This window comes from Chiloscyllium punctatum, chromosome 48 (assembly GCF_047496795.1).
Source record: "Chiloscyllium punctatum isolate Juve2018m chromosome 48, sChiPun1.3, whole genome shotgun sequence".
NCBI classification, from domain to species: domain Eukaryota; kingdom Metazoa; phylum Chordata; class Chondrichthyes; order Orectolobiformes; family Hemiscylliidae; genus Chiloscyllium; species Chiloscyllium punctatum.
This window is the reverse complement of record NC_092786.1, coordinates 54,518,390-54,544,922: the sequence shown is the minus strand read 5'-3', so window position 1 is coordinate 54,544,922 and position 26,533 is coordinate 54,518,390. Positions and strand designations below refer to the sequence as shown.

The 26,533-nt window shown below is 41.2% G+C and overlaps 1 protein-coding gene across 3 annotated transcripts in view; it reads left to right on the top strand.

Annotated features, from left to right (window-relative positions):
- map2k5 (mitogen-activated protein kinase kinase 5) overlaps positions 1-26,533 on the top strand; it is a 385,015-nt gene that overhangs the window by 237,552 nt on the left and 120,930 nt on the right. For all 3 annotated transcript variants that reach the window (XM_072565277.1, XM_072565276.1, XM_072565278.1), the window contains exons 13-15: positions 581-629; positions 3,579-3,652; positions 6,265-6,315. In XM_072565277.1, coding sequence (XP_072421378.1) covers positions 581-629; positions 3,579-3,652; positions 6,265-6,315 — 174 coding nt within the window. The remainder of the gene's footprint in view (positions 1-580; positions 630-3,578; positions 3,653-6,264; positions 6,316-26,533) is intronic.

Below are 26,533 nucleotides of genomic sequence, written 5' to 3'. Positions count from 1 at the left end.
AGTGGCCACCTAACAGACCAAGATATTCCAGGACAGTGAATGGGTGGCCATCCAGAAGAATAGACAGAGGCAGAAAATACAGGGGTCTTCAGAGTGTGTGCCTCTTTGAAACTGGAGACTGCAGAAAATCATGGTATCCAGTCAACACCATGACACCAATGTCAAGGGACCTCACAGGAGAGAATAGCAAAATGTAGGAAAGCAGAGGTTATAGGGGATTCAAGTCCAGGCAGAGCAGCACTGGAAAAGCACAGCTGGTCAGGCAGCATCCGAGCAGCAGCAGGAGAGTTGACGCTTCAAACATTAGCTGTTCTTCAGGAAGGTGGGGAGCACCTAAGGGGGGGGTGAGAGATAAACAGAGTCAACATTTTGGGTCCAGTGACCCTTCCTGGACCCATTCGTTAACTCTGATTTCTTTCCACAGATGCTGCCAGACCCGCTGAGCCTTTCCAGCATTTCTGGTTTTGTTAGCTCTCTATTTGGAGATGGTTATTGCCAGGTACTCATAGTGTGAATGTAACAGATTCTAAAGAATAATTGGAATAATTATAATGCATGTTCTTCTAATTTTATCCTGCAGGTTGTGAAAGGCCTTACCTACCTCTGGAGCCTAAAGATTTTGCACAGAGGTGTGTTATACTCCTTGTTTAGACTTTTTTTTAAACAAATAATACCTTGTTTTCTTTTAACCTCAAATGATCAAGAAGGCTACAGTTATTAATTTAGTGAACAGAAAAATACAAAATTGAGTTTTCAAACTCAGAGTGGCAAAATAAAGTGATGTCAGCAATGTAGAAAATAGAACTCTACATAGATATTTTGTAGAGAACTATATGCAAAGTTAGATCACAGTTCTCTTTGTCACACATGCTGAAGTTTGTATTCACGTGTTTCCAATGACTATATGAGAAGTTGGCATTTCTGTAGGTTTTTTTTCCCTTACCTTCTCTATCATCTCTTCACACATGAAGTTCACTAGGCATAGGATGTTCTCCTGTAGCATATCCAAATGTTTTTATTTGTGTCAGTCTTAACAGTGAATGTCTAACTATGGAGGACAACACACAAGTGTGTATCTACCCAAACCACTTCCTGTTGCCCAGGGAAATGTGGTGAACAGTAGTGAGTCTACCCTCTGCCCTGGCTGAGATCAGTTAAGTGCAGACATTATTTCAGATCATCATTTCATAGTTGAAGCCTATTAATTGGGACACTCTGGTGGAAGTAAATTTATCTCAGTTATCAGATCATCCCCATTAATCCAAGCCCAACAGGTATTGATCTAACTTTATGTATTGGCCACATCTCCATCAACTGGCGCCAGCTATATTTACAAGCTCCCAAAACCAAAGTGGTGTCATCTTTACATGATTAATTAGTAAGCGCTTGTACATTAGATTCTCTGTACATTTAGAGTTGAAATATGTATTTGCTTATATATATGTTGTCATTCTATGTCCTTGTTTCATTTTCATCCCTTTAATTAAATGTTGAATACTAGAAATGAGCAAGTTAATATTGAATTCCTACTGAAATGAAAATGATGCAATCCAAGAATGGCTTCGTAAAATATAGTTACATTACATCTCAGCAGTAGCAGTGAGTTACTATCATTGATTCATGAATTCAAAAACCTAAATACACAAGTGGAGAACACTTTTACATCACTGAAAGAAAACATTAGTGATATGAAATTTTACTTTCTGTCCCTTCTTGCTTTTCTATTCTGTAGGTGATGGCTTAAACTTATATCTGACTCCAAGGTGCCAGCAGCTTTCTAACACCTTGCTCAAGTGGAAGGCCCCATCAGATTTTGATTTCACAAGTTTATATGATTCTGTTCTAATTGAAGTTATCTTGTCCTTTAGTTTCATATAAAATGTAAGTGACTGCTTCAGCATTTGTTGGCAAATTTCAGCTTTTTTCTGAGTAAATCTTAGATATTTTTTATTCCTGTAATCAAGTAAATGAATAAGTCACGTTTCAAAATAATAAAATACCTAGTTAAATCAGGTAGCATTTGAACAGTTTCCCTCAGCAATGAAAGCTTCAATTTTCACATCCATGTTCGGTCTCCCGTTCCAACTGCATAATTTCAGAGTAATGTAGAGAATTGCTGAGCAAAGGCTGATAATTTCCCATTGCAAGTGAGTTGGGAGAATTGGATTTTAAAAAATTTGCCCCTTGGCTATTGCAAATGACTGCATGATTTTGGCAAAGGTTTAGGAAAATTAACCAATACTCTCAGCTGCAGGAGATTCATGTTTTTCATTCCACCCCTGCACCCCTGCCCTCGACAAAAAATCCGTATGGCAATCACATTTTAAAAAATCTATATCATTGTCCAAAATGTTTGTTAAATATTTGTGCTGTCTTGAGGGTAGTAACGGAGAAACTGGCTGCAGCAACAGGGCAAGGTGAAAATATACAACTGAAGAATAAAATAAACATTGCATTTTACCAGGGGTGCATTACCTAACAATTTGCATGCTCCCACTGCATGTTTTATTCTTTTAACTCCCAAACAGGTGTGTACTATCACAGTGTAAGATGCAGTTGTGCTTTGGGAACTCTCAATGCTGCATTGCATGGAACAATTCACTCACTATGATAATGAGAGGGAAGAACTGGTCATTTAAAATTAATTCTCAGTAGCCACTGCATAGTAAAGTTGACCTTGCTTGCATTTTATTATGAGCAGCAACAATGACTTGCCCCTCAACAGTATCCTTCAGAAAAATAATCAGTTGCAAAGAGTTATGATTAACTTAAATATCCTTTGTTTGTTTCTGTTGTTAGATATTTCTGTTGGAATGCGGAGTGATAGTTAAATCATCAAGGGAATAGGCTTAAAGAAGTCCCTCAGCCCCACTATATGAAAGAGAGAAATTAATATGCACAGTTGAAGATGAAGCACCCGGGTTTCCTGTTGATATCAGTTGCCTCACACTGTTGAGTTTAGTAACTGTCTTTGAACCAGTTCTTGATGGCAATACTGTTCCAATTAATGCTTCAAAGAATCAACAGAAAAAGAAAAACTATGCATAAAGTTGTTTATTTACAAATGTTTTTTTCATTTTAGTGATTGGTTACACTTGCTTATTATGCTATGCTGAAAGTTCTGAAGTCATAATTGACAGCTGTCTCCTGTATTGCACAGTAGATAAGCTGATGCCTTATTAAATATGTTGCTAGAACAGAGATAAAAGATTCCACCAGAGATTTTTGTAATATTCATTAATAAATTGCACATCTTTTTAAATGACACAGGACAGAATCATCTTGGTTGTGTCAACTGTTTTGTGGCACCAATCAAGTTTTTCCACTTCATATAAGTAGATTGAGTAACTATGTTGTAATGAGAATATTTGCTTATTTGAAAGACATTTTTTCAAACACGGTATTCAGGAGCATTATAAATGTGTGCAGCAGGTGCAAAGCTTGTCATTCTAATCTGTATAGCCTTTGTGTTGCATTCATTTTCTGCATTACTGAGTCATAGCTGTAATTACAGAATCATTAAATTCTGAGGTGCTTTTAAAAGGGATTGTTTCTATCTCCTATTTTGTCCTTTGCAGATGTCAAACCCTCTAATATGCTAGTGAACACGCGAGGACAGGTCAAGCTGTGCGATTTTGGAGTAAGCACCCAGGTATGCTCATGGGGACATCTTTATTCAAATCACCTGGCCACATGTCAAAGGGATTCACAACAAAGACCCCTTGTTGAGGGAGAGACTTATTCACATTTAATCTCTGAGTGACTTTCCTTCATCAGAGTATGATTGTTCATTGTTTAATGACAGAAAAATTGCTGATATTGTAATTACTATTTAAAAATAGAACAGGTCATTGATATGCGTATTTGATTTGGAGTGTTTGGCCAGACAATAGAGGGGGCAGAGCGCATGCCGTGTCTGGGGAACTGTGGAGGCCTGCAATAAAAATTAATGTGGAGATCAACAATAGTAGCGGGCATTTACAAGGCGATGCACAAAATTTAATTAATTTCCATTTTTGGCCCTTGAGACACTTGTGGTAGTGACCTGTGAGCTTGCTTTGGTGTTGATTTGAATTGCAGTCGCCCTTTTTTCTCAGTCAAAGATTTTGAAGAAAAAGAAGGTCAGTGGTATATTAAAAGTTGTCAAAGTCTATTCTCCCTGGTGCATTGTATATTCTCCATTTTGTCAAATGTGTAAGCAGACAGCTTGTATCAGGATAGTGTGCTGGTCCCAGGTGACAGAAAATTTTGTTCAGACTGTTAGATGTTCCGAAAACTGACTTTGTTATAAGTGATTGCAGCTTTTGTAATAGAGTGCCATTAGTTTATTTCTCACCATTCCATTTCGAAGGTCAAGAAACTCTTTTCTGTTTTATCAATGTAATTCTTTTCATAGTTACACACAATTATTATTTAAAAACACCAGAAGATGAGGAGTAGAAATAGACTATTCAGCCCATCAAGTCTGATCACAATTCAATGAGATAATGGCTAATCTGATGATCCTCAGCTCCACTTTCCTGACTTTTACCCATAATCCTGGACTCCCTTACTGATTTTAAAATCTGTATGACTCGGCATTGATATAGTTAATAGTCCAAACTCAACAGCCCTCAGCAGTAAACAATTCCACAGATTCATTACACCCATCTATATTCTGTAAGAAATCACGCAACACGACGCTTCTATTATTCTATGACACCAGGTTATAATTCAACAGGTATATTTGAAATCATCAGGTAAAGATTTCAAATACAGGGGAACCTCGATTATCTAAACGAGATGGGGGGAACACTATTTCATTCGGATAATCAATTACTCGGTTAATCGATTAAATGCCTTTCCTCTGGGGCTCGAAGTTTTTAAAGTCTGCTCCCTGTTCAGGAGACTGCAGCAGCACATAGTGCGTGAGCCCCACTCCCTGCCCCCCACCTACCTCCAACCCCATCCAACACCGCCCCCCAACCCCGTCCAATACCGCTTCCCTGCCCGCCCCCCAACCCTGTCCAACACTGCTTCACTGCCCACCCCTTAACCCCTTCCAGCACCGACCCCCAACCCCGTCCAACACCACTTCCTGCCCACCCTCTAACCCCATCCAGCACCACCCCCCAACCCCGTCCAACACCGCTTCCCTGCCTGCCCCCCAACCCCGTCCAACACCGCCTCCCTGCCCACCCCCTAACCCCGTCCAGCACCGCCCCCCCAACCCCGTCCAACACCGCTTCCCTGCTCACCCCCTAACCCCGTCCAGCATCGCCCCCCCCCCCCAACCCCGTCCAACACTGCTTCCCTGCCCACCCCCTAACCCCGTCCAGTACCGCCCCCCAACCCCATCCAACACCGCTTCCCTGCCTGCCCCCCAAGCCCCGTCCAACACCACCTCCCTGCCCACCCCCAATCCCATCCAGCACCGCACCCCCAACCTCGTCCAACTCTGCCCCCCCGCTTGCCCCCAACCCTGTCCAACCCGCGCCCCCTGCCTGCCCCCCAACCCCGTCCAACACTGTCCCCCCCGCTTGCTCTGCTCATGCTACTCCAAATAGGGTCTAACCACTGTTTTGTATAGCTGCAGCATAACTCCTGCCATCTTTATTCTCTAATTCTCTAAACATAAAGACCAGCATTCCATTAGCCTTTGCTAGTCCTGCCAGTGATTCCACGATTCATGTGATAATAGAGAAAGAACTCCATTTCCAACCCCTCTTTTAACATCAATTTCTGAAGAAGTCTCATAACAGACGCAAAGTTAACTTGTTGAGAGTGTGGTGCTGGAAAAACTTAGCAGGTCCGGCAGTATCCGAGGAGCAGGAGAATTGTGCTTCAGGCTTCAGCCCTTCATCGGGAATGTCATTTGCTTCTTTGATTGTTTAATTATATTATCCAACTCTTCAGTGACAACATCTATTTTTTCTCTACTAAGTACCCTGGGATGTTCATTAAAAGCAAGTTGTTGTTGAAGTTGTGTACATTCAATCGGTTGGCTAAGCCGCTGGTTTGTGATGCAGAGTGACACCAACAGAGTGCGTTCAATCTCAAACTTGCTCCTCTCCTGAGCCATGGTGACCCTCAGGTTAAACCCAACACAACTCGTCTCTCCCTAAGCCATATGGTGACTTCACTTTACTTATATCCTAGACCTTCCCATTTTTTTCAGTTAAGATATATTGTTACTGTTTTAGATATTAGAATCTGAAGATGGAAGAACTGTTCAAGATCTTATTGATAATTTGTACTTAAATTACAACACCATTTCTCTTGTAGCTGGTGAATTCAATAGCCAAAACATATGTGGGAACAAATGCCTACATGGCGGTGAGTAAACCATCTACTGATGTCACAAGTATTAATGATTTTTAAAAAAAATTTAATGTCAATATCGCTAAAACATAAGTTGGACAGAGTACTGAAAACAAAAGATGCTGGAGATCACAACGGATCAGGTAACATTCATAGTATTGTGATGTTTCGAGTCTAGATGACTCTCAGAGCTGATGTGAAGTGTGAAGAAGGCAGCATTTATGCAATAGTAGAGAGTTTGGGGGGGTTGAAAAATGTGCTGGAAAAACACAGCAGGCCAGGCAGCATCCGAGGAGCAGGAGAATCGACGTTTCAGGCATAAGCCCTTCTTCAGGAATAGGCTGGTGTGCCGAGTGGGCTGAGATAAAAGGTAAGGGGAGGGGGGGGAGTTTGGGGGCGGGGCGCTGGGAATACGATAGGTGGAAGGAGGCGAGGGTGATAGGCTAGAGAGGTGGGAGCGGGGAGGTCAGGAAGAAGATTGCAGGTCAAGAAGGTGTTGCTGAATCCGGGGATTAGGACTGAGATAAGATGGGAGGAGGGGAAATGAGGAAGCTGGAGAAATCTAAATTCATCCCCTGTGGTTGGAGGATTCCTAGGCGAAAGATGAGGTGCTCTTCCTCCAGGCGTCGTGTGGTCAGGGTCTGGCAATGGAGGAGGCCAAGGACCTGCATGTCCTTGGTGGAGTAGGAGGGGAGTTAAAGTGTTCAGCCACGGGGCAGTTGGGTTGGTTGGTCCCAGAGGTGTTCCCTTAAACGTTCCACAAGTAGGCGGCCTGTCTCCCCAATGTAGAGCAGACCACATCGGGTGCAGTGGATACAGTAAATGATGTGTGTGGAGGTGCAGGTGAATTTGCGACGGATATGGAAGGATCCATTGGGGCCTTGGAAGGAGGTGAGGGGGGAGGTTAGATTAGATTAGATTAGATTAGATTACTTACAGTGTGGAAACAGGCCCTTCGGCCCAACAAGTCCACACCGCCCCGCCGAAGCGTAACCCACCCATACCCCTACATCTACATTTACCCCTTACCTAACACTATGGGCAATTTAGCATGGCCAATTCACCTGACCTGCACATCTTTGGACTGTGGGAGGAAACCGGAGCACCCGGAGGAAACCCACGCAGACACGGGGAGAACGTGCAAACTCCACACAGTCAGTCGCCTGAGGCGGGAATTGAACCCGGGTTTCAGGCGCTGTGAGGCAGCAGTGCTAACCACTGTGCCACCGTGCCGCCCACAAGTGGGCACAAGTTTCGCATTTCTTGCGGTTGCAGGGGTAGGTGCTGGGAGTGGAGGTTGGGTTGGTGGGGGGTGTGGACCTGACGAGGGAGTGGTCTCTCCGGAACGCTGATAGGTTTAGGAGGGTAGCAAGGTTGGAGTGCTGAGGGAGAAAGGATGTTAGTAGTTCAGATTAAGTCATTGGAATGTGAGAATAGCAGAACAACGGTGTGTCTAACTGCCAGACTGGAAAGAACAGACAGTCTGACTGGGGTAGGGAGAAGGGAGACAGGACATGGTAACAGAGAATGTAACAAATAAAGCGAAAGGAAAGGGAAGAAACGGGAGTGGGTTCACAATTTGAAGATGTTCTGCCTTTCTCACATTCCAATTAATTAATCAGAACTATCAACATCCTTTCTCCCCCAGCTCTCCATCCTCCCCATCCCCAACACAGCAACACCTCCTCTCCCACCCCCCATTGCATAAATGCTGCCTCTTCCATCAGCTCTGGTGACAAGTCATCTAGACTTGAAACATCAGCGTACTTTCCTCTGTGGAAGCTGTCTGATCCACTGTGATTGCCAGCATTTTTGTTTTAGGTACAGATTCCAGCATCTGCAGTAATTTGCTCCTATAAATTGGACAATGTTGTTCTTCGAAGTAAACACAACAGCTTTTGCAATTTATTCTATCTGTTTTCTGCTGTTAAGCAAAATATAATCAACCTATTTATGTACTGGAAAAAAGTGGTCAAAATCAGGCAACTAGTTGTAGAGAAATGTGTATATACGTGTATGTCAAAATTTGTAAATCATGTTGAATTCAGATGTGCATTTATCTGAAATCTATATTTCTATCACTGTCATTGCCAAAGGATTGCGGCAGAGAAGGTGGTTCGGTTGTCATTGGAATCTATTTTTAGTTGTAAATTTGTCAGTTTCATTTCCAACATGACATTTAAAATTTACCAACCAGTAACCTAGAAAAGGCATGAAACAGTAAATACTAAATAAATCAGATTTAACTTGCAAAAAATGATTAAATTCTTAGCCACCGACCTTGCTTAAACTGTGGCAAGAATGGCTTTGGCTTTATCACATGCTGTAGAATGAGCACCCAAATGTTTCATTTTGTAATTATTCTTGTGTATTACATTGTATTGAAACTTCAGTCCTCCAGTTCAACATATTTTATCTCATATATGTACTACCTTGTAGTATTAAATTACTGCTTTCTTTCTCTTAGGCTGTGTAAGTTATGTTATTAAATGTTTTGCATAAGTTGGATACTTAGGCTGTGTAAGTTATGTTATTAAATGTTTTGCATGAGTTGGATACTTCTTATCTATGACGCTTAATACCTGCTCTCTATTTTCTGTCAACATTTACCAATGTGAATTGTTGTGTCATACTTCCATCTTAATTATCCTTCATTAAATGTCATGATTTGGTAAAATAGGGCAAAGTCAGCATGGTTTCAACAAGGGGAGGTCATACCTGACAAGTCTATTAGAATTCTTTGAGGACATAACACACAGGTTAGACAAAGGAGGGCTAATGGATGTTATCTACCTGGACTTCAAGGTTCCACGTAGGAGGCTGCTGAGCAAGATAAGGGCCTGTGGTGTTATAGGCAAGATGCTAGCCTGGATAGAAGATTGGCTGCATGGCAGAAAGCAGAGAATGGGGATATAAGGGTCTTTTTCAGGATGGCAAACAGTGACACATGGTGTTCTGCAAGGCTCCGTGTTTGGACCACAACTTTTCACTTTATACATTAACGATCTAGATGAACGAATTGAGGGCATTCTAGCTAAGTTCACAAATGATACAAAGATAAATAGAGGAACAGGAAGCATTGAGGAGGCAGGGAGGCTGCAGAAGGATTTGGATAGATTAAGAGAGTGGGCAAAGAAGTGGCAAATGGAATAACAATGTGGGAAAGTGTGAGGTCATGCACTTGGTAAGAATAATACAATCGTGGACTATTTTATAAATGGGGAGAAAATTCAAAAATCTGAAGTGCAAAGAGACTTAGGAATTCTAATCCAGGATTCTCTCGGTAAATTTGTAGGTTGAGTCAGTAATTGGGAAGGCAAATGCAATGTTGGCATTTATTTTGAGAGGACGTGAATATGAAAGCAGTGATATGTTTCTGAGGCTCTGGTCAGACCACGGGGGGGGGGGGGGGGGGGGGGGGGGGGGGGAGGGGGGGGGGGGAGGGGGGGGGGGGAGGGGGGGAAGGGAGGGCATCTAATTGAAACATTCAGAATACTGAATGGTCTGGACAGAGTGGATGTTGGGAAGATGTTTCCATTGGTAGGAGAGACTGGGACCTGAGGGCACAACCTTAGAGTAAGGGGAAGACCTTTTAGAATGGAGATAAGGAGGAACTTCTTTAGCCAGAGAGTGTTGAATGTATGGCATTCACTGCCACAGAAGGCTGTGGTGGCCAGGTTATTGAGTATGGTGCTGGTACAGCACACCAGGTCAGGCAGCGTCTGAGAAGCAGGCAAATTGATGTTTCGGGCAACAGCCCTTCATCAGGAATGCAGGAGAGTCAACGTTTTGGGCATAAGCCCTTCATCAGGAAGTCCTCACTTTCTCTTGAGAAACTTATCAGCCATGATTGAATGGTGGAGCAGACTTGATATGCTGAATGGCCTAATTTCTGCTCCTATGTCTTATGGTCTTAATTTTGCCATGTCTGGCCACAAAGTGACTTTGTGGATTAGGTCTCTTTCACAACTTTACTGTCTTCTAGCATGTGTAAAAATACATTTATCAACCAACTGTTTATAGTGCCAAAGACCATTTAAAATTTATTGAAATTATAAACCTCAAAATCAGGATGTGTTAAAATCTGTTTTTCATCAGAAGTGTCAAAGTAACTGCATAAATTTAGAGGAAGAATATTCTATTGTACTTATCAGAGAAACTAGAGACGTCAATTTTGCAAGGCATAATATTCATAAACATAGTAATTTGGCATTCTGTTTATTTCACCCTCACCATTTAAAAGTGTATTGCTGCTACTTCATAATTACAATTGTCTGCTTCCTAATTTCTTCCCTTTTATAGAATTCTGTAGTTAAAATGGCTGCTACAAAAAGTGCTTATCATACTGTGAAACTATATACTAAATGCTCAGAGAAGCGTTAAAAACACATAATATAACTATTAAGTTCAATAAAGGAGGACATGCCAATTGCAACATCAGGCACACCTAAAAATGAGGAGTCAACACGGTGAGGCTGCAAACCACTTATTTACCAAATGGCTTAGGTAGCAAGTGATAGGGCTAAGCAATTCACATTTGAAGTTCATTCTTTTATTATATTGAAGCTTTTCCTGTCTAACTCAGTCATGAATGGTGGTGGGCAATTAAACAACTCACTGGAGGAGGAGGCTGCACAGATAGCCTGATTCTTAATCTGGGAGCCTCGCACATCAGGACAAAAATCAAGGCTAGAAGTACCAAGTGATTCATCTTGGCCTCTTCCAAAGGTCCCCAATGTCACAGATGCCAGTCTTTAGCCAGTTTGATTCACTCCATGTAATATCAAGAAATGGCTGAAGGCATCAGATAGGCATATTTGACAGCATTCCAAGAGTAGTACTGAATAAAAATACTCCAGAGTTTGCTGTTCCTCTAATCAAGGTGTTCCAATACAGCTACAACACTAACATCTACCTGAAAATGTGGAAAGTTGCACAGGTGTGCCCTGTACACAAGAGCAGGACATAGCCAATTGGCCAGTTACTGCTCCATGAATCTACTCTTGATCGTCTGTAAAGTGATGGAAGGTGTCATTAACAGTGCAATCAAACACTTGCTCAGCAATAGCCTGATCACTGATGCTTAGTTTGGTTTCTGCCAGGGCCATTCAGCTGCTGACTTCATTACAGCTTTGGTTTAAAGGAACTGAATTTTTGAGGTGATATGAGAGTGACTGCCCTTGGCATCAAGATCACATTTGACTGATTGTGGCATTAGGAAATCTAACAAAACTCCACTGATTAGACTCCTGTCTGACACAAATGAGGGTGGCTGTGACTTTGTGAGATCAGTCAACTCAGCTGAAGGGCGTTTCTGCAGGAGTTCCCAAATGTAGATCTAGTCCAGCTATCTTCACTTGCTTCATTAATGACCTTCTCTCTATCATAAAGTCAGAACTGGAGATTTTGGTAATTGCACAATGTTTAGCACCATTTGAGACACTAATGTAGGCCAAGCCCACATGCAGCAGGACCTGGATAATATATACATTTGGACTGATAAGTGGCAAGTAACATCTATGCCACACAAATATCAGGCTATGACCATCTGTAACAAGAGAGAATCCAACCATTGCCCCTTGACACTCAAGTACATTACCATCACTGAATCCCTTCACAATCAACATCCTGGAATTTACCACTGACCAGAAACTGAAGTGAGCCTGCCATAAAAAATCTGTGGCTACAAGAACAGGTCAGAGGCCTGGGTTCTGCAGCAAGTAACTCAGCTCTTGAATCCTCCAAGCATGTCCACCATCTACACAAGTCAAGAGTGTAATGGAATACTCCTCAATTGCCTGGATGAATGTAGCTCTGACAGCTCTGAAGAAGCATGGTATCATCCAGGGCAAAGCTCCCACTTGACTAGTGCCGCATCACTCCTTCCACTACAACACACAGTATCAGCAATATGTACCAATTACAAGGTGTATTGCAAAAATTCACCAAGGCATCTTCCAAACCCATGACTGTTGCCATTAAAAAGGACAAGGCAGTAGATACTTGGAAATGCCACCACCTGCAAAATCCCCTGCCAAGCCAATCTCACCCTGGCTCGGAAATATATCACCATTCCTTCATTATGGCTGGGTTAAATCCTGAAACTCCTCCTTAATGGCATTGTGCAACCACTAACACCAAAATGGACTGAAGCAGTTTAAGAATATCAGCTTGCCATCATCTTTTCAAGGGCAATTAAAAATGGGCTACAATGCTGGCCAGCCAATCCTGCCCTATTCCCATGAACAAAAACTGGTTGGAGAAGGAATACTAGAGGGAGGGCTTTGGGGGCAATGGAACCTGAACAAGGCAGATGGGTTGCACCTGAACTGGGATGGGACCAGCATCCTGGCTTTTGGGGAAGTTTCAAACTAATTTGGCAGAAGGGTTTGGTGTCCTGAAAGAAGGTCCAGCAGGGATGATGCGCAGCAAAATTTGAAGAGACAGCAAAGGAGTCGAGAATGCATTAAAATTATAGGCCAGTTAAGGCACAAGGGAGTTTGGCATTATGAAGTGGTACTTCTTTCAATGTAGGAAGTCTGATGAACAAGGCAAATGAGTTGAGAACATCATTAGAACATGGGGGTGCGAGATAATTACTATCACTGAAACAGGATCCTGAAAGAAGGACAAGATTGGCAGGGCAATATTCCTGATGTGCCTTATTCCTGATGAAGGGCTCTTGCCCGAAACATTGATTCTCCTGCTCCCCGGATGTTGCCTGACCCACTGTGCTTTTCCAACCCCACACTCTCGACTCTGAACTCCAGCATCTGCAGTCCTCACTTTCTCCTTGGGCAATATTTCAGTATGTGGAGCCTTCAGGCAAGATGGGGAATGAGGTAAAAGAGGAAAGATGAGTCCAGATTAGAATGGTGCTGGAAAAGCACAGCAGTTCAGGCAGCATCCGAGGAGCAGTAAAATCAGCAGTAAAAGAGGAAAGAGTGTCACAATATTGATTAGAGATTAAATTTACAGTGGTAAAGAGAGATGACATTTTAGAAGGTTTCTCAAATGGATATCACTTAAAAAAACCAGAGGAGTAATCACGTGCTGGAAGTATACCATAGCTCCCTAACGGTCCAAGCGAAATAGGAAGAGTAGCTATCAAGAGCAAGAAGTATGCAAATATCAGCAAAGTGTAAATGTAATAAGGTAGTCATAGTAGAGGATTTCAACTATTCCAGCGTTAGCTGGGGGATTCATAGTGTGAAAGATTTAGAGGGAGCAGAGTTTTTTAATATTTATCTAGGACATCTTTTTTAAGCCAGTATTTAGATGTCCCCACAGAGAGAGGGAGTCCTGGAGTTAAATTTAGGTAATGGATTGAGGCAAATGGCTCCTCTATAAATAGGGATAACATTTTGCAGATAACTATCATAACTCAGATTCAAGATTGTTATGGAAAAGGACTAATGTTGGACTAAAATCAAATTTCTAAACTGGGAAAGGTTGGTTTAATTAAGATCAGGTATGTTTTGGCCAGAGTGGACTGTAGCCAGATAACATTTAGGTAAATTTGTGACAGAGCAGTGGGGTGCATTCAAGAAGGAAGTAGGGAAAGTGTAGGGCCAACATGTTCCAACAATGACAAAGGGTGAACCCTTGATATCAAGGTGTATACAGGATTGGATAAAAAGAAAAATGAAGGCTTTTGACAAATACTGAGCACAAACCTTAGAGGATTGCAGAGAATGCAAGGGGAAACTTGAAAAGAAAATTAAGACAGCAAGATAAAGGCATGAAAGAATAATGGCAGACAAAATAAAGGAAAATTCTAAGTTATTTTACATGTACACTAAGGATAAAAGGGTAACTAAGGAAAGAGGAGGACCTGATAAGCATGACAGTGGAAATTTGAGTGAAGCTAGAGGACATAAGTACAGTTCTGAATGAATACTTTGTGTCAGGGTTCATTAGTGATAGTGATGTGTATAGAAATCAGGGACAAGGACTGTGATATATTTAAAGAAGTGACCAAATGTGTGGATGAAGGTACTGCATTTGATCTAATCAACTTGGACTTCAGCAAGGCTTTAGATAAGCTCCCGCATGGGAGACTGAAAGGTAAGTGCTTCTGGGATCCAAGTAAATTTGGCTAATTGAATCCAGAACTGGGTGAGTGGAAGGCAGGGAGCAGATGGTGTTGGCCATGAAGTGTTTTTGTAACTGAAAGCCAGTGTCCATTGCATTTCAACAGTGATCAGTGTTGGGGCTCTTGCTGGTTATGATATATGTGAATGATGTAGATTTGAATGTACGAGGGTTGATCAGTAAGTTTACAGAGGATAAGCAAAATGGTGGGGTGGTAAATAGTGAGGAGGATCACTTCAGATTACTGGCAGACATAAATGGGCTGATCAGTGGCAAATAAAATTAAATTTGGATAAATGTGAGGTGATGCGCTCGGGCATGCATGATGACCTTGGAAAGCACTTAGGATCAGTGGGACCTTGGTGTGTATGTTCACTAGTCCCTTAAGTTAGCAGGACAATTAGATAAAGTGGTTAAGAAGGCAAATGGGATTCTTGCCTTTCTTAGCTAAGGCATATGTTTAACTGCATTGAGGTTATGCTGCAACTATATAAAAAGTTGGTTAGACCACAAATACAGTACCATGTACAGTTCTGGAATTAACATTATAGAAGGGATGTGATTGCACTGGAGAGGGTGCAGAGTAGATTTACTGGGATATTGCCCGGTACAGAAAGTTTTAGTTATGAAGAGAGATTTGGTATACTGAGATTGTTTTCCTTAGAGCAGAGGAGCCTGGGGTTGGTCATTGGTCGGGGGTGGGGGAGGTGGTGTGGGGAGTGGAGTATTATGATTGAGATGCATAAAATTATGAACGACATAGACAGGGCAGACAAGAAGAAATTTTTCCCCTTGTGGAGGGATCAGTTACCAGGGGCATAGATTGAAGGTAAAGGGCAAGAACTTTCAAGGTGATGTGAGGAAAGCATATTTGCTCAGTGGCTGGTGGGAATCTCTGCTTGTAGGATTGGAGAGGCAGAACCCTTGTAGCATTTAAGAAGTAGGGATTGCATTGTGCTTTTAAAAAGACGTACAAGGCTATGGGTGAAGTGTTGAAACATTAGATGTTTTGACCAATACAGACTCAAGGCACCAAGAAACTTTTGTCTGTGTTGTAGATTCAGAATGATGCAACAGCACTTTCCACACTCACTGATGACACGATTGAAGGTCCAACCTTCTCAACCTCAACCCATGCCTAAAGCACGGTGACTCTCAGGGTTAAACTTATCTCCAGTTTTCTCTCTCTCTCTAATGAAAGTGCGATCTTATAGTCCTCTGGAACTATGGCAACTTTACCTTTTGAGTGAAGGTAATTAAAAACAAGTTCAAACTGAGCCTTAATATCACACGCACCCTGTGACAGTAATAAAGGTAAACTATCTTTCTCATTCTTTTAAATCAGCCAATAGCTGCCTTTGAAAGGTTGACTACATCATCCTTCACCCATAACTTTCCACTATTGTCCAGTTAGGTAAGAACGTACTTATCTATTTGCATTTTTATGTATTTAATTGTAAACAGAGAATACCCTGCATTGCTTCTCTTTCCACTTGTGCATTGATACCTCTTATGTTCTGTAAGGTTCTAACTTAGCCTTCTATTCTTGGGGACAGCTTCAAAAGTTGCAATGTAAGTTTTTACATTAATGCTAATGAGAGTGCTACCTCACCTGAAATGTTGACTTCTCTACCTCCTGATGCTGCCTGACTTACTGTGTTCTTGCAGCCTCCTGCCTGTCTACTTCACTACCAGCTCTCCTGATGCCTTCACATTATTTCAAAGTTATCTGCCTACTTGTCCGATGTCCAATACTGGATGAGCAACGTTCTCCTCTAAAGAAATAAGTCCGACTCTTTGTTTACAATCTCCGATATGTGGTGGTGAATTTGAATGTAGTAAAAATCTGGAATTAAGAGTCTAATTAAGATCAAGAATCTATTGTCAATTGTTGTAAAAAAAACCCATCTAGTTCACTAATGTCCTTTCAGGAAGAAAAATGATGTTCTTACCTGGTCTGTAACTGTAGACCTATATCAGTGTGATTGACTCTTAATTGCACAGAGGACAATTAAGAATGGGCAATAAATACTGGCCTAACCGGTGATGTACTCATCCTGTGAATTAATAATTTTAAAAAAGCCCATTTTCTAACCATTGACGCCATCTGTTCTGCATCAGTGGGTAACCCAGACTGTTGACAACTTTGGTATTATTATTTGACACAGAGGTAAGCTTCCAACCACATACACAGGTTATTATTAAAGTCATCTACTTCCACTTCTGTAATATTGCCCAACTCTATTTGAACCCCTCATCCATCTCTTTACTTCTAAACTTGACTATTCCTGTGCATTTCAGGTTGCCTCCCTTCTACCGCCATACATTTGAGATCATGGAATACATACTGTTCATGTTGTTATTAACACCAAGTCCTGTTCATTTACACTGAATCCTGTTCACTCATGTTTTCTGATCATCCCTCTGTGGCCTTGCCTATCCCTTCGCCGATAATCCCCTCCTGCCCCACAACCATCCAAGATGCCTCTAATTCTGGCATCTTGACCTTCCCAATTTTAATTGCTTAATTGTAGATGGACATGTCTTTAGCTGTATCTGCTCATGAATTCCCTCAATGTTGGCCCTGTGGCAAGAGATGGTGCCAGAGAGTGGAAACTTCACTGTGCTCAAGGTAGGACTTGAGGCAGTGGTGGCAGCACCAGTTTTTAAGATGGTGGCAATGGCTGGTCGGTACTGGTCAGGCAATGTGGTAGGCCCAAATCAGTATTCTTGGAAAATTGATGGGCGCAGTGATTGCATCAGCAGTGTTGTAGGCCCAGTAGGGGAGCAGTGGCAGCAGTGGTGATCCCTAAATGAGACTTATGGAATGGACTGTGATGTTGGTGCGTCAGTGGGCACAGAGACCCCTGTGAAGTAACCACCACCTCGTCCTCCCACCGGTCACCCTGTGCAATGTCAAGCAGAGCACAAGAAAGGAGGAAGTTTTCACTTCTATCCTAATATATTTTGTAACTGAAAATGGTGTCGGAGGGTGGCAACATATTATACTTCACTGTATTTATTTGTTAAATTCAAATGAAATAAAAACCCTTTCTTGAAGACACTCCTTAAAACTTTTCTCTCTGGCCAAGCTGTTGGTTATCTGCCCAAATGTCTCTTTTCGTGCCTCTACATCAAAATTTGCTTTAAAACGCTTCTGAACAGCATTTTGCGACATGTGCAAGTTGTTGTTGTTGTAGCCCTGCATGTCCTTAAAAAGTGAGGTGGACAGAAAACAGGGAATTATAAACTGATTAGCCTGACACTGGTCATGAGAAAAATATTAGAGTCCATTATGAAAGTTTTAATAGTAGGGTACTTGGAAGATACAGACAGGATTGGTCAGTGTCAGCATAAATTTATGAAAAAAAATCATACTTGACGAACATACAGGAATTTTTCAAGAACAGAGGGAGCGCAATGAAGGTTTACCAGATCGATTCATGGGAATTGCAACTAACATGAACAGAGACTGGATCACTTAGGACCATACTCAATAGAGTTTAGAAGAATGGGGGATCTCAAATAAAGCAATAGAATTCTAACAGTACTAGACAGGATAAATGCAGGAAGGATATTCCTGATGAACAGGGAGTCTAGAACTAGATGTCACAGTTTAGGGATATGGGATAGACCATTTAGGACTGAGATGAGGAGAAACTTCTTCACCCAGAAAGTGGTGAGCCTGTGGAATTCTCTGCCACAGAAAATGATGAGGCCAAAAAATTGATGTTTTCAAGAATGAGTTAGATATAGTTCTTAGGGCTAAAATTATCAAAAGGTATGGGGAGAAAGTGGGAACAGCGTTTGGAGTCGAATGCTCAATCATTATCGTATCAAATTGCAGAATAAACTGAAAGGACCAAATCACTGACTCCTGTTCCTATGTAAATAATTGCTATTTTGGAAAGATATATAAAGATGATCAGTGCCCATAGAACTGGATCTCTACTTCAGTCTGTGCCTTCAATAGAGATGAGGAAGAAAGGCAAGCTTCTTTCTTTTTTGAGAAGAACAATATGTTTCTGGGACCTTCAGCTGACAATCTTTCAAGCGCTAAGTTATATTCCACCATTGCACAGAAAATCAGTTGAGTACCTGTAGCAAAAAATTAACAGACCCCAAGTTTGTACTTACTTGCTGGTTTATGCCAAATCTTTCAGGGTGTTTAATTAGATTTCAGACTTATGTATTAAACATAAACATGTATATTATTAGTGATATTTTCTGTTGTCCATTTGTGCAAGTAATAAGAATATTATCTTCCCAACAATCTAATCTTAGTGTAGTTTATTGAATGAAAAGGGGTTGAGAAAAGCACAGCTGGGCAAATCAGTAAAGCTTACTTCAAACACAAGTCCCTTTTTATATGATGGGCTTTTACAGCTTTCTGTTGTTACTTTGAGTGAAGAGTAGCTCATGAAAATCCAGCTTAAAAACATCCTTGCCAATTAATTGAATTACTGTGGCTTTCTTTGATATTGAATTGCTGTGATTTTTTTGAGTACTTTTCCAAATATCTTATCAAGCCTAACTGATTTTGTTTTGTTTTATTTTACCATGTTCACAACTTCACTGAAATTACACAGAATGTTTCTTGTAATTTGAGGTACTATTATATGTACAAAGGCATATAATATTGGTCTGGAAGATTAAACACCTTATTATGGTTATGCATAGAGTAGGAAGTCAGCAAGATTGGATACATGCATGTGTCCTAGAGTCATCGAGCATAGAAATAGACCCTTCAGTTCAACCAGTCCACGGGGAACATAATCCCAGATTAAACTAGTCCTACTTGCCTGCTCTTGGCCCATATCCCTCCAAACCATTTCTATTTGTGTACTTACCTAAATATCTTTTCAATGTTGTAATTGTATCCACACCAACCACTTCCTCAGGAAGTTCATTCCACACGCGAACCACCCTTTATGTAAAAGATTTGCCCCTCACGTCTTTTATAAATCTCTCCACTCACCTTAAAAATGTGCCCTGTAGACTTGAAATCTCCCATCCTAGGGAAAAGTCAACTACCATTAACTCTATCTATACCCCTCATTATTGTAAAAATTATATAAGGTCGCTTCTCAACCTCCTACACTCCAGTGAAAAAATTACCAGCCTATCCAGCCTTCCTTTATAGCTCAAACCTTCAATACCCAGCAACATCCTGGTAAATCTCTTCTGAACTCTCTCCAGCATTATCATCTCCTTCTTATAACTGGGTGACCATAACTGGACACACTATTCCAGAGAGACCTCACCAATGTCCTGTACAACTTCAACATGGCTTCCCAATTCCTATACTCAAATCAAGCATAAATGCTGCAGCTTTTTGAAGTCTATCTTCCTCAAATTTTTACTGGAACCTAATTACTTAGAATGTAAACTAGAATTGTAGTTGTTTTGAAAATAAATATAAGGTGTGTACTTACTGTTGAATTGGCTATGAATTGTGTACTTGCAATTTTCCACATACGAAATTCCTGATCTCATTTATGCTTCTGGCAACAGTCTTTAAATGAAGATATTTCCACAGTGAGAGGGGAAACATTACATAAGTGGCTGGATTAGATTTGGGTAATTCTAGAGATGATGAAGGAGGGCATTATGAAGTTAGTGGAAAGCCTGAGATTATATGCTTAGATTATTAAAAGATCATCATCTAAGTCAAAACCCATTTGAGATGAATCCTTAATGAAGAATTCCCACTGGTGTGAATCCCAGTAAGCTTCAAAGGGTTGAATAAAAATGTTGCTGTAGGTCTAAAAAATTGATCACCCTGGCTTATAAGAGTAGGAGTTGGAAAAGTGTTCCTGCCTCTGGACCAGAAGTCCTGGGTTCAAGTCTCACCTGCTCCAGAGATGTGTCTGAACAAGTTTATTAAAAATAGTGGGGAATGTTGTGACTTAAGTGTAGTGTCCCTATCTCTGAGCCAGGAGAACCAGGTTGCTTAGAAGGTTTGCTGGAAGGCGCAGTGGTAGTGCTCTTACGTATGGCTTAGAAAGTTCTGATTTATTCCCACCTGACCAAGATGAGGCTGAATAATGTTGGATACAAAATTGGGTTTAAGGTAGGAGGTGGAGGGTGATTGTTTTTTGGACTGGAGTCCTGTGACCAGCAGTGTGCTGCAAGGATTGATGCTGGGTCCACTGCTTTTTGTAATTTATGTAAGTCATTTTGATGTGAATATAGGAGGAATGGTTAGTTTGCAGACAACAGCAAATCTGTTGGTTTAGCAAACAGTGAAGAAGGTTGTCTCAGAGTGCAACAGGACCTTGATCAGATGGGCCAAGAGCTGAGGAATAGCAGGTGGAGTTTAATTTAGAAGGAGATGTTACATTTTGGTAAGGCATATCAGGAGACAGCTTATATAATTAATGGTAGTGTTCTGAGGAATGTTGCTGAACAAAGTGTCTTTAGAGTACAGATTCAAAGTTCCTTGAAGGTGAAGTTTCAGGTAGACAGAGTAGTGAAGAAGGCATTTGGTATGCTTATCTTTATTGGTCAGTACATTGAGTGTAGGAGTTGGGATGTCATGTTGCAGCTGTACAGGACATTAGTTAGGCCACTTTTGGAATACTGTATTCAGTTCTGGTCTCACTGCTATAAGAAGGATGTTGTTAAACTTGAGAGGGTGCAGGAAAGATCATCAAGGATGTTGCCAGGTTTGGAGGGTTTAAACTATAAGTAGAGGCTGAATAGGCTAAGGATACTTCCTCTTGAATATCAGAAGCTGAGGGTTGACCTAATAGAGGTTTATAAAATCATAAGGGGCATGGTTAGGATGAAAAGCCTAGGTCTTTTTTCCCAGGGTAGGGGAGTCCAAAACTAGAGGGCATAGGTTTAAGGTGAAAGGGAAAAGTTTAAAAGGGACCTAAGGGGCAACTTTTTCACGCAGAAAGTGGTGCAGCCAGAGACAATAGTGGAGGCTCATTCAATTGCAACATTTGAAAGGCATCTGGATGGGTACATGAATAGGAACAGTTTAGAGGCATATGGGCCAAATGCTGGCATATGGGACTCAATTAGTTTAGGGTCTGTTTCTGCGCTGTACAACTCTATGACTCTCTGAAGTGGTTGATGAGAAAATATCTATAAAAGTCATCTTTTCACATTTTCAGAACGTAAATGTTGGTGGAAGATGTAGTATTTATATTCTATCCAAAGTTGTGCTGAGCAAAAAGCGATGGGACTTCTTCTCAACTTGCTGTAGTCTTTATTTGTAGTAGTTTGATTCAATCAAGTGGCTATTTAACTTTTTTCTCATTTATTCATTCATGCAATGTGTTCCATGCTGGTATGTCTTCCATAGCACCTTTGGCTTTTTCCTTAACATAAGAACTATGAGCAACAGTAGGCCACCTGGCCCTTTGAGTCTGATCCTCCATTCAATAAGATAATGGCTGATCTTTTCATGACCTCAGCTCCACTTACTCATTCTCTCACCATAACCTTTAATTCCTTTACTGTTCGAAAGATTATCTATCTTAGCTTTAAAAACATTTACTGAGGCAGCCTCAATGACTTCACTGGGCAGGGAATTCCACAGATTCACAATCCTTTGGGTGAAGAAGTTCCTCCTTAATTCAGTCCTAGGTCTGCTACCCCTAATTTTGAGGCTATTCCCACTTATTCTTGTTTAACGTGCCAGTGGAAACATGCTCCCTGCTTCTATGTTATCTGTTCACTTCATAATTTTAGATGTTTCTATAAAATCCCCTCTCATTCTTCTAAATTCCAGTGAATATAATCCCAGTCAACTCAGTCTGCCATCATAAGCCAACCCTCTCAACTCCAGAATCAACCTAGTGAATCTTCTCTGCACGCACCCCATTGCCATACAACCAAAATTGCACACAGTACTCCAGATGCGGCTTCACCAGCACCCTATTCAATTGTACCATAACCTCCCTGCTTTTAAACTCAGTCTCTGTAGCAGTGAAGGACAAAATTCCATTTGCCTTCTTAATTACTTGTTGCACCTTCAAAACAGCCTTCTGCAGTTAATGCACAAGGACACCTAGATCCCTCCACCATGCAGCATGCTGCAATTTTTACCATTCGAATAATAGTCTTTTTTACTTGTTATTCCTATCAAAATGGATGACTTCACATTTATCAACATTGTCCACCATCTGCCAGACCTTTGCCCACTCATTTAAATTATCTATATCCCTTTGCAACTTCTAGAGTCCTCTGCACACTTTGCGCTACCACTCATCTTAGTGTCATCCCCAAACTTTGACACACTACCTTCACATTCAATAGTAGTACTATGTTCAATTTCCTCTAATATTAACATCCTGGAAGCCATCATTGACCAACCACCTAAACACACGAGCTACAAGAGTAGCTTGGAGTCTGGGAATTCTGCAGTGGGTAACTCATCCCCTGGCATTTGAAGCCTTTCCACCATCCAAGATGGTATTGCTATTGAATTGTGGCATGCATGTTACTTATCCCTTTTCTCTGGAGTTTCAAATAGAACTGAACGCTGTACAAACATCCTCACTTCTAATGGAGGATAGGTGATTAATAAAGCAGCTAAAGATGGTTGAACTTAGGAATCTGTCATGAGGAACTCCACATCAATACCTAGGAGTGAGATTGGCCTTCAAAAGCACAACTGTCTTCCTTTGCGATAATCACAATTTCAGCTGGTAGAGAGTCTGATTCCCTTAAATTCAGTTTTCCTCAGCTCTTTGATGTCAAGCCTGTGTTAATGTCACACTTTGGCTGAACTCAGGATGTGAGTCGTTATTGTATCCAAGTTTATCTGAACCTGAATTGAACTCTGAAGCTGAGTGGTTCTGGCAGAACCCGAGCTGAGCATCAGTATTGCAAAATAGTTACACTGCTGATGATACCATCATTTTGCTAATAGCTGAGAATAAGCTATTGATGCAAGGTAATTGTTTAGGTTGCATTTCTCCTGATTTTTTTTGTGGACATGGTATTACACTTAGCTAATAGATGCCAATGTTGTAGCAGACCTGGAACAATCTAATGAGATATATTAGATTAATTCCAGAGATGAAAGGCTTGTCTAATGAAGAGAGATTGAGTAGTTTAGACCTACACTCACTACAATTCAGAGGGACAAGAGGAGATCTAATTCAAGTATGTAAGATGCTGAAGAGATTGACAAAGTAAGCATCAAGTTGGTGTTGCCCCTTGAGAAATCTAGAATGAAAGGTCACAGTTTTAGGAGAAGGGTTAGCAAATATAAAGCAGAGATGTGGAGGAATTCACTGTCCCGATAACAGTGGATTCCAGTGCACTGTATACATTTTATGAGGAAATAGATTTCTAAATAGTAATGGGTTAACAGTTGTGGAAGGAATGTGGAAATGAGGCCAAAATGAAACAAACCAGAAACTGCTGGAAAAACTCAGCAGGTCTGGCAGCATTTGTGGAAATAAATCAAAATAGAAGATGAGATCAGCCATGAATATATTAAATGGCAGAGCAAGCTCAAGAGTCTGAATTGCCTACTCCTACTACTAGTTCATACACTCTTATGTACAGCTAGTTCTGGAACACAAGCCTTCAACCAGGATAATGTCTGGGTCTGTTGTCTTTTCTGTTCAGTGCTTACAGCCATTTCCTGACATACATGGAGTAGATCAATTCGACTGATGGTTGGCATTTATAATGCAAAGGCCCTTGAAGAAACCAAATTTGGTCATTCACTCAGCATTTTTGCACTAACTTAATAGGCTCAGCCTTGATTTCAGATGGGGCGCATCGTCTTCCTCTTGGTTGTTTAATTGACTACTGCCATTCACAACTGGATGCAGAGGTTCGGATTCATGTCTCTTAGTTCTGTCTATATTTAACATGTATGTACTCCTGTGTTGTAGCCTCACCAGTTTGAAATTGTATTTTTAGTTACACTTGGTGCTTGTCTTTAGCATGTTAATCCCTTTGTGATAAATAATTCCAGATTCACTATCCTTTGAGAGAAAATTCCTCATCATCTCTGCCTTAAATGTGCAACCATTTATTGTGAAATTATATCCTCTGGTCCTTGAATCTCCAACAATGGGAAGCCTCATCTCCACAACTACCCCGTTAAGTCTAGTAAGAACATTGTTTCTTTCGATAATGTTACCTCTCATTTTTCTAACTTCCAGTAAGTGCAGGCCCAACCTATTCCATCTGTGACCTGATAGTGCTTTTTATAGTTTGAGCATAGCCTCTCTCCTTTTCTATTCCATCTTCTTTGAAATAAAGGCCAACAGATTCTAGATAAGAGTGGTGTTGGAAAAGCACAGCAGTTCAGGCAGCATCCGAGGAGCAGGGAAATCGACGTTTCGGGCAAAAGCCCTTCATTTTCATTGTCAGTCAGCCTTTCATTCATGCTTATATGCTACCATATAAGCACCATAGGCTTTTATCTTATTAAGTAGTCTAAAAGTGGTCTACTTTATCAAACATCTTCTGAAAATCCAAGTATATTACATCCAATCCTTCCCCTTTACCTATCTTGCTTGTTACTGCCTCAAAGTGTAGCAGAATATAGCTACTGCTGATGACATTCAGTCCTGTTGGAAGCCCAGTTTTCAGATTTTTCTGCATTTATCCTATTTTGCACAATGGTGGTACGAACAGTTTGATGGATGGTATCCTCGATATGAAGATGGCATGAAATCCACAGCTTCAGTGAGGAATAATTTGCATGTTAGACTCAGCTGTTGTCTGGATCTAGTGCCTAAGTTAATGCCACTGTTCTGTCTGTAGTGATTGTAATGAGCTTAACCTGGTGAACCTCATAGAATAGAAGTTCCCTGATTGAGGATGTTAATCTAGTCAGGGAGCCGTGGCTGACAGATATAAACAGGAGTGTCAGAGGTTTTGTTCACTCTGAGAACTGGCTCTCAGGAAGCTGGATCAATAACAAGGGTTCTCCATGTGTAAATAAAGGTTGGTTTGGTGATGGGATACCCGGCCTCGATGGAACTAATTCAGTGGTGATGACAGAGAAACATGCTACTGAAGAAATTCACTCGTAACGGTCATCTTTGAGTTAGGGATAAACATTTCTGGCATCAAGCTGTTATTTGGGAAGCTTGACTCATTCGATCCTGCCAGTATGTGGAAAGAATGTTTTTTTCCCCAGGAAAATGAGATTGGGACAGATGAAAAGCAACGAGCAATTCTCCTGACAACTTGTGGACCTGCAGCTTATTTGGATATTAGGGAGCCTAGCTTTCCCAGAGGTACCATGTACTAAAACCTTTAAGAGTTGACAGAAGTACGACCCCAAGCCGCCTCTAGTTTTGAGATGTTACTGGTTTTACTAGGCAATTCCCGAGCCAAGAGAACCGGATCGGGATTTAAGACAATTGGCAGAGGCATCTGACTTTGGTTTAACTGTTAATGAGATACTGAGAGACCGTTTGTTATGTAGGATTAATGCTGTAATGAAGCTAAAGCGCCTACTAGCTGAAGCCCAACTAAATTTCGAACAGGCAATACAAACTGCTTCATGATTTGAAAATGTGGCAAGTGGTACATATGAGTTGAAGGATATTCCAATTGAAGTGGACATGCTCAGCAGTCCGACTGTGCTTGGGGAGCATCACTTGATATAGCTTCACTCAGGACATGTCATGAACAGAGGTCAGCCCACTGCAAAACCCCAAAACACAGCCATTTTCTTCAGGATCCAGGTTGGCAGGCCATTGTAATTACTGCCAGTATATGGACTTGAGGTAGCAAAAGAGTCCCGCTTGACTTCAATGAATAAGAGAAATCTTAAGCTGGTAGCCAGGAGAATACACACACTGGAAAGCCTACCTACATCTGGTTTAGAACAGTTACGTTGCTTAGCAATATCCAAATCAAAACCAATCAAAATCAGCATGTCTTAAATGGTCACTGAGTTCTGATGGAGGTTTCTACCAGCACAGCTGTATCAGTGATGGCAGAACCAGTCTTTAACAAACTTTGCTTTGGATCCAGCCCTTACATTTGTGCAAGACTTTGTCTAGACTGAGAGCCTGTACAGATTAAGGGTCTCTTCTGAGAAGCAGCTGATTCAGTTTCCACTGACTGTAGTAAAAGGCTCATGGCCAAGCTTGATGAGGCAAAATTGATTGAGATTCACCTAGAATGGCTGCACTTTTTTCAA